Consider the following 9,140-nt stretch of genomic DNA (forward strand, 5'->3'; position numbering starts at 1 on the left):
ATGGTACCCGCATACTTGACAATTTAAACTTGAACTTTCCGATTAAGTTTACTTCCTAGTCGTGCACATTACTTTTGTTTCGCTCGATCATGAGCGCCTTGTCATGATTCCGATTGTTGTTCGAACATGTATGTCTTGTCGTGATAGCAATCATCCTAACATCCTCACCTTCATCTTATAGTCGAGGCGTATTGAGGGTTTTAAGAAGGCAAGATATGGTGCTTCTCTTAAAATAATGTACATATAATTTAGTATATGTATATGTATAATATGAAAATTATTGCAATCAAATATTATTAGAACTAATAGTAATCTCAATATAAATTTAAAAGACATCAAAGCTCATCTAGGGGGTGGAACTAGGAAGTGCTCAGGTTGGGCAATTGCTCACTCAAAAATATATTTTTTTTCTTAGAAGAATATACATTTTAATTATTTTGCCCACCTTCAATAAATGCAATTGTCCAAATTAAAAAAAAAAAACTTTTCTATTACATATATAAGATTTACAATTCACAACTTTATTTTGTCCACGCTTAAAAGAGAGGCTGGTTCCACCCTTACTCATCGTCGTAATGATTATTCGATGAATTTTATGCTGACTGTTGACCAGGTAACACAACCCTCAATTTTTCTCATCTAGAACTTAGGATGTGACAATGAAAATGTTAATAAAGTAGAGGTAGACAAAAAAATTAATTAAAAAATATTAGAAACTGCATTTTTATTAAATTTAAATAAGAATTTGATTCTTAACGTGACATAATGAAAGCAAAAATTTCATTTAGCCGACCCCATGTAATGTGAGGAAGGTTTGATGTTGTTGTTGTAAAGCTTATCGTTCTTAAAATTTTTTAGAGAAAAGAATCAAAATGATCCATGACTTTTTATGAAAGATCAAAATAGTTATAAACTATAATAAAATATCATTTTGTTCCATCAACTTCATAGAATATTTTGATTCTTATAGACTATTTTTTAAAGACTTATGAGATCAAAATCTTCTTTTAATATAATTAGAGAATATTTTAATTCTTCATAAAGAGAATGAATATTTTTTGGGATTTTTACATACGTAACACTTAAAACCTCTCTATTTACTTATCTAACACCTAAACTTTAATATTTACTCTTCTACCACCTAAAAGCTCTATCCCTCCTCAAATATACCACACCGTTTCTCTCCTGTCAGAACCAACCCCCGAAAGCTGTATTTTGCGCAGGAATATCTTCTCCGATGATGCGGCGGTGGTGAGAGGGGGTGCTAGCCTTTGATGATGTGGCAACTGTCGCTCAGCCTTCTCGGGACGTTAGGCATCGGCCTCCTGTTAGGCATCAGTCTCCAAATCTACTTCATCCGCCTTCTAATTGATGCTTCATGATGACTTGCTCTTCAATGGCCAATTCGCTGCTGCTTCCTATATTTGCGTGCGCTTTGCTTGTTGCTACGCTCGCCGTCGCAGGAAGCTTCAACAATGACTTCGACATTACTTGGGGCGATGGTCGCGCAAAGATACTCAATAACGGGCAGCTTTTGACTCTTTCTCTCGACAATGCTTCAGGTTTCGGCTTCCAGTCCAAGAGTGAGTATCTCTTCGGCAAGATTGACATGTAGCTCAAGCTCGTCCCCGGCAATTCTGCCGGCACCGTCACCGCCTACTATGTAAGTAACATTCTCATGCTGTTAGCTCCATTAAGAGCTCGAAATTCATTGAACTGATGGTGTCTACTGCTTCGTCTACGCGCAGTTATCGTCTCAGGGGCCAACACATGATGAGATCGATTTTAAGTTCCTTGGGAACCTTAGCGGCGACCCTTACAAATTGCACACCAACGTGTTCACACAGGGGAAGGACAATAGGGAGATGCAGTTCAAGCTCTGGTTCGATCCCACCAAGGATTTCCACACCTACTCTGTTATCTGGAATCCCCAACAAATTATCTAAGCCAACAAAAACTAGCGCTTTTAATTAGATGCTACCTTTGATATGAGAACTTTGAGAAATGCATGCGCAGATTCATGGTGGACGGGACCCGGATTTTGGGGACGTATGGCTTTGATGCTATCAAGTAGCGGCCGTTGATTTGGAGGAGGCCGATGCCTAACATCCCGAGAAGGCTGAGCGGCAGTCGCCACATCATCGAAGGCTAGCACCCCCTCTCGCCACCGCCGTATCATCGGAGAAGAAATTCCTGCGCGAAATACAACTTTCTGGGGTTGGTTCTGACGGGAGAGAAACAGAGTGTTATATTTGAGGAGGGATAGAGCTTTTAGGTGGTAGAAGAGTAAATATTAAAATCCCCTCACTAGGACTATTACAGCTAAAATTACACTCCATATATTCCGTTTTAGATCTATTAATTTTTTATGAAAGAACAAAATAGTTTGATCATTTTCAACCATCAATTTCCTAGAGAATATTTTAATTCTTCATAAAGAGAGAATCATTTTGAATTTTTGATCTTTTTTATCAATTTTTATAAATAGAACTGATAAAAACTTTTTAATTTTACTCTCCCGACCATAATTCGACAACGGCCGATCAGAGATGGGATTCGAGTATCCCTACGAATTGCGATGGTGGTGGGAAAACGCCAGCATCTTCTTCATCCGACCTCTTCTCGCGATCCTCTTCATCCTCTCCTTGATCCTCCTTAGTAAGTAGAGATTTCAGGCTGTACAGCCTAATCTTTAAAGCTCCTCTCCTCGATCGATTAACCGCAGTCTTGCAGCGGATTCCTTATTCCTTCTCTCGACGGCCTCGTTATGCCCTAATTATCTCATTTCTTTTCATTGTAGGCTGGTTTGTGGCGTGGAAGACGGTGCTGGTTCACGTGCCGTTGGTGCAGGAAATCTTCGGCCTCCGCAAGAAACCCGTCAAGCCCAAACCTCCAAACCGCCATCGTTTCTCCCGCTTCTACAACTCCAATTCCTCTATCAGGTCTGTCCTCCACATCTAGTTCTTTTTATAAAATGGGGGCTCTCATGTTTTCCCCATGTCTATTATAATGTAAATTTCTATGCAGTAGTTTTTTCATTCATTCAAGTCGCTAGATGTGGTGGGACTTGATCTGCTTTTTTGTGTCATTTTATGGCCAACACACTGATTATTTATAATTGATTCCTTCCTAGTGAGAAAGGATGGATCTATGGCCGATCTCGTTTCTGTAATTGTGTTTAGAAATATTAGGGCTGTAAACGGGTCAACTGGTAGATAACTAGGTATAGCCCTGTTTAACATTACTTGAGTTTTAAATTCCCATTAAGCTTGTTTAACAGTTTTAAATATGCTCGAGCTGAAATTTAATAGTATTCAAGTTTGGTTTTTTGTATATGCAGTGAGAATGATATAGCCACATTGCCCTATTTCCGAACATAAATTTATTTGTAGATCCTTAAAATTGGTGTAATTTACTTTTAGTTTTTATTTTTTTTCACTTGTAACTCTCAAACTAGATTAGAAGATAGTTTGAGAAATCAATTCTTCAATGACATGGATAAAATATTATAATGTGCACCTAAGAAAGAAAAAAAAAATAATTATTTTGAGCGATTTAGGGTGGACGTTCTAATAGGATGTTCTATCAGAGATTTGTGGTGGGTTGAACGAGAAATATAATAGAGATAAAAGATATAAACCTTGGTTTCATGGTAGCATGTGATTTTAAAATAGTTATAGGTGAAATTTTGATCATAATAGTCTAATAGTGTAGTAGTTATCAATGTATGTTGTAGGAGTGCAAAAAAATGCTCAATAAAGAATAGTTTCTTAAGGATAAGATGATATATTTTGAATGGGAGAAGTTGCTAATCTTTTATGATAATAGTTATTAAGAGAGAAATAAATTGAAATATACAGTTTGCCTAAACCTTGTTTGGAATAAGATGGTTATATTCAAAAAACAAAAGGTTACTATAAAAGTTTAAGGAGAACATGGAAATAAATAATATAAGGATAGAGAGTTGGAAGTGTAGTGAGGAGATAAAAAGATTATTAAGGTTGGAAATTTGCTTTGAAATCAAGGAGTGAGAACTAACTATTGCTTTAACTTGCAATGAGCAGGAAAATAGAAGTCTTGCAAGAGGATAGGCTTCAAAGAAAAGTGATAACTTCCAATAAAAGACTAGCACTAAGGAATAAGAAAAGAGATATAAATAACTTATGCAAGAGAGAAGAGATCTAATGGAAGCTATGATGCACAGACACGGACACGACAACACGGATACGACACGACACGGGACACGTTAGTTATTGAAAATATAGGACACGGACACGGTATTATAGTTTTTATATTTAAAAAATAGTATATAAAAATTAAATAAGTATAATTTTAAAAACAATTTGAAAATAATAAGTCATTTAACTAGAATTTGTGCTTAAAATGATTAGTATTAGGACATCGAGAGTCAGACGTCGATGCTGTTTATCAGTCACCAAGAGAGGAGATGAACATACATTCACTGCCAAAAAGAAATGAAAATGAGAATATTCGATGATTGGGTATTAGGTGCGGACGTTGATTTGGTGTTGTGGATATGAAATAAGAAATTTAGTTTAAATCCCACCAAATACAAGAAATTCTATTTAAAAAAATTATAAAATATTTAAGATACGTGTGTCCGACAAGTGTGTCCAATTTGTATTTAATATTTTTTAATCGGACACGTTTTCGATGTGTCCGACACGTGTCGGAGGAGTGTCGGGCGAGTGTCGTGTCGGACATGGTGTCGGACACTGCACGCCTCTTTGAGGAGAAGTGTCGGTGCATCATAGAATGACAGTAATCAAGGTAGATGCATTAAAATGATGCAAAAAATGTTTTCAATAAAAAGTGATAGGATCAAGAAAATATGAAAATATACTTTGAATAATTATTATATGAGAAATTTAAAGTATAAATATTTTTGGAAGATAATAGTAATTAATGTATAATTTTATCAGAAAAATTAAGTTGAGTTGAAAATACAGAATATTTATAAGATGCAAGAGGTCTAAATTGCATACCTAGTGAGATTTGGAGATTCAGCCTCACTTAGTAACATTGGAGATGTTCAATGTTGTGGTAACCATTTTCTGATCAAACTTAGGCTTTTGTTTGGGAGAACTCTCCTATTGTCTCCTTGCTTTTGAAAATTATTTTTGAGAAGCTAAATAGAAATTGTGGTTGATAAAATAGTTTTAAATTATTTTGACTGCAAAAACATAAAAGCATAAGCTGCCCTAAACAAAGCCTTATTTGTCATATGATAAAGTTATGGGAGAAAATAATGAAACATAAGCATAGAAAATCTATCTCAATATCATAGAATCAAGGTAATGCTTTAGCATAGAATTGAATAAGGTAATGCTTTAGCATATTTGAAATGGTCTGTTTATAACTTTTTATCATGTACAGTTGAAAGAACATTTCGGTTATTAGACATATAAATTAACGTTGGTATCATTCCATCACCTTCAGCGTTCCTATTAAAGCTGCTTTCTTCAAGATTTGTGATAATTACTTGCTATATAACTTTAGAAAATTTCTGACATTCAGCGAGATCTGTTGATATATAGCTTATAAATTCTCCTTCAGAAAGTATTTATGCAATAATTTTCTTTAAAGAATAGTGATTGCCGTAGTTCAAATTTTGTATCGATAAAAGCAATTGATTACACATTGATCCAGAAGGATCAGCTAGCCAAATTGGTACATTTTTTGAAGAATAGCTCAACACAAAAGAAGAAAACTATAACCAAACCTCCCATCACATGAGCCAAAAGTCCAAAAATTAGGTGGGATAGCTAAGAAAATATTCAAATATGGATATCTGCGCACTCACTCCATTTACAGCTGAGCAGACCAAGTGTAATATATGTAATACCGCATCTGGTAGGGCAAGCAACATAACTAGGTTTAGCGTTCATCATAACGCAGAGCTCACTTGCCCCATCCCATTGCTGAGCACAACAAGTGTCTATTGTGGGAAAAAATATTCTGTGCGGAAGCGGAACCCGTCCGGATACCTAAGCCCGCGGCTCGGTATCTCTCGGTACCGAGGCTTAGTATCGCTGATGCGGCTCATTCTGGTTGGTATCCGGTTCTCTCCTATTGTGAATCACTTGTAGCGTATTAGAGAATTCCATCTAAAGGACTCTTAATAGAACATTATCAGCTGCTTATGGTTTTACTCTGTATACAATTGTGTGCTAAATAGGCTATCTGCTAGAGGACTTTCAAACTCTAAACTCAGCTTAGATTCTCCGCCGCTGGTGTTACTAATGCCTGAATCATATTCTCTGAGAAGAATCTCAATTGTGTGTATTACAATGTGCATTATATGGATTATAATTCTTTGTAGAAACAACTCATTGGGTTCGAAGCAGAAATCTTGAAGGCTTGAAGCCGTATATGCAGACTTTGAAAGAGGATTTCTTTATATTGTTTAAACTATATGATTCTAGTTCCAGTTTGTAAGCCACTTCCGGGAGTCGCCTTTCACAACCTTGCCAGCTACAAGCGTGTGCATATTGTATAAAGATTAAAGAATACATATTTCAGCGGTTTCACATTACTTTTTTTTTTTTTAATCTTGTGGTTTAATTTTATTTGCAATTTTTTGTTTTTTTTGTTTTTGGTTTGTTTATTTCTTGAAAAACTGTAAATAACTTGTATAATGTGTAGAATATAATAGAGTTGATATAGGCTTCATTTGAGATAGTTTTTTTAATTGCTTCTTAAAGTAACTTTTTTGCTAAAATTTTTTAATTTTTTATTAAAAAGTTGCTTTAAGAAGTAGTTAAACGAAGCCATAATAATATGAAACAATGCATCAAATAAGCTATTAGTATATGATTAAGGTTTCGTTTGGGACTGCTTTCTTACTATTTTTTAAAGCATCTTTCTATTTAAAAAATTAAAAAATTTGAAATAAAAAGTTGTTTTAAAAATCAGTAAGAAAGTCGTCTCAAATGAAACTTAAATAAATATTTTATCAAATTACTTGTTAAATGATAAACTAGTATATATACAAAGATGAATAAATGAGTTACTCCCCAACATTCAAGTTTGTTCATTTATTTATCAAGTTAAAAAAATGTGTTCTTGTTTATTTAGCTATATAAATAAATGAATTTTAAATGAATAAATAATCAATTATTTATTGAGTGTATTAATGTAATTATACCTCTACCTTCAAGGATATTTCTTATTGTTAGCATGACAACCATGCCTTTTTTTTTTAGAGTAGTGAGAGCTCAGGCTGAAATTTTTTTAAACATTAGCAATATAAGCTAGCATGCAAGCACATTTTTTAAACATGGTTCAACGGTAAAAAAAAAGGTCATTAGAATATGAGAATTTCAAAAACCAAAAAAGAATAGTATTTTAACAAGCATACTTGCATAACTTTGTGTTTATAAATAAAAAATATATATAACAAAAGAAAATTACTATCCCATAAATAAATTTACAATTAAATCTTAAATAAAAATAAAATCAAACCGTAATCAAACATTGTAAACTTTAAATAAATTATAATTTTCCATTTTTGAAAAAAAGAAACAGGAAAAAATGTACTTTTCCTGTCGACAAGAAGACAATAGCAAACACGCCCGGTGGGACTCGAACCCACAATCGCCTGTTGCTGTTCTATTTATATTTATCTTTTAAATTAATATCTTATAATTTTTTAATTGTTTTATCTATCACTTTTTAGCATAAAAATTTCTTGAAAAAAAATAAAAAAAAACAATGATAAAAAACTTTCCAAACGAAACTTTAATCTGAAAATAAAAGAAGAAAATGTAGCAAATTGACTGCTAGATCTCCTACAATTACTCTCCCTTCAGATAAAATTTACAGGCATAATAAATAGAAATAATCTTTTTTTTTTTTTACTCTTATCCATATGACATGTTTGAATTAAAAAAGTAATTATTATGTAATACTTGTTAACTATAAATTTAAATAAATTGATAAAAAATCATACTAAAAAAACAAAAGAATTTGAAACAAAAAAGCGGGTCAAAATTCTGAACACAAACCTCTCCCTCCCATTCCACTGGTCAATTGAAATCCAAATTTTTTCTATTGAATTATTTTTTTACACCCCTACCATTTCATAAAGTTCACAAATTTTACATTTGAGGTTGTTGCAATTTTCTATAAATATTTTTGTTGATAAAATATTTTTTTTGATAAAATATTTTTTTTGACAAGCTAGTGCTGTGCTTATTATAAAGTATTTTTTTACAAGTCAGCCCATAAATTTTTATGATCATCTAAGTTCTAATAAATTTAATCATAAAAAATCATCCCATTATAATTTTTTTTTAAATAATAAAAAAATTTATAACCAAGCTTGATATCAATTATTGTATGAAAAATAAAACTATAAAGAAACTTGCCCCAAAACAAATCCTAAATCCAACAAAACATTACATCTTAAACAGAAAAGCTTGATCAATTTTTGAAACCCTGACAAATAACCCTCATACAAGCAGTGATTTAAGACAATCATATCAGAATAAGCAAGGGATTTAGGACAGCCTATTCGAGATAAAACAATAGTATCCATCCACAGCCCCTTAAGAAAGCTCCTCAAGTTTGAGACGGCTTTCTAACTGCTTCTTAAAGCGGCTTATTAGTACAAAAAATAAACTTTTTGTGCTAAAAAATTGCTTTAAAAATCATTAAGAAAACTGTCCCAAACGAATCCTGAGTTTCAATTAAGAAATCAACGGTCAACATAAAATCAAACAGTAGGGAAAAAAAATGTCTACAATATTTTAGATCAACCTTTAATCCAATCAGACAATCCCTAAGCATAGAACTGGGAATCGATGAAATGCACAAAGCAGGACAGATAATTGAGGGGTTTGGGACAACCCGTACTAATAAACTCTGTATTCACCCAAGCCCCAAATGGAAGCAACTGATACACAAGAGAACTAGGAAATAAAAAATGAGTTCACACGCAACATGCAGATACAAACTGGTTTTTGAAGAAACCTTAAACATGTACAAGCATATTTCAGCGAAGAAGCAAGGGTGTAGAAGTAAACCTAGTTGTTGGTAGGCTCGTTGAGGGATTAGTTGTTGGTAGGCTCGTCGAGGGATTAATTACGCCGGTGTGCGCCTTCTATGGAGGTGGCAGC

The 9,140-nt window shown here is 33.4% G+C and overlaps 2 protein-coding genes across 2 annotated transcripts; both read left to right on the forward strand.

Annotated features, from left to right (window-relative positions):
* Nucleotides 1-1,396: 1,396 nt before the first annotated feature.
* Nucleotides 1,397-1,946, forward strand: LOC110113856 (xyloglucan endotransglucosylase/hydrolase 2-like). The gene is given in 2 exon segments (XM_020846563.2): nucleotides 1,397-1,663; nucleotides 1,749-1,946. Coding segments are annotated over 2 exon segments (465 nt in total).
* Nucleotides 1,947-2,501: 555 nt separating this feature from the next.
* Nucleotides 2,502-6,567, forward strand: LOC110113852. The gene is made up of 3 exons (XM_020846558.2): nucleotides 2,502-2,658; nucleotides 2,801-2,942; nucleotides 6,344-6,567. Exons 1-3 carry the CDS (start codon nucleotides 2,550-2,552, stop codon nucleotides 6,375-6,377), a joined length of 285 nt encoding a protein of 94 aa, XP_020702217.1. The 5' UTR covers nucleotides 2,502-2,549; the 3' UTR covers nucleotides 6,378-6,567.
* The last annotated feature ends 2,573 nt before the right edge of the window (nucleotides 6,568-9,140 follow it).

The sequence above is a fragment of the Dendrobium catenatum genome, unplaced genomic scaffold (genome assembly GCF_001605985.2).
Source record: "Dendrobium catenatum unplaced genomic scaffold, ASM160598v2 fragScaff_scaffold_1400, whole genome shotgun sequence".
In the NCBI taxonomy this organism is placed as follows: Eukaryota; Viridiplantae; Streptophyta; class Magnoliopsida; order Asparagales; family Orchidaceae; genus Dendrobium; species Dendrobium catenatum.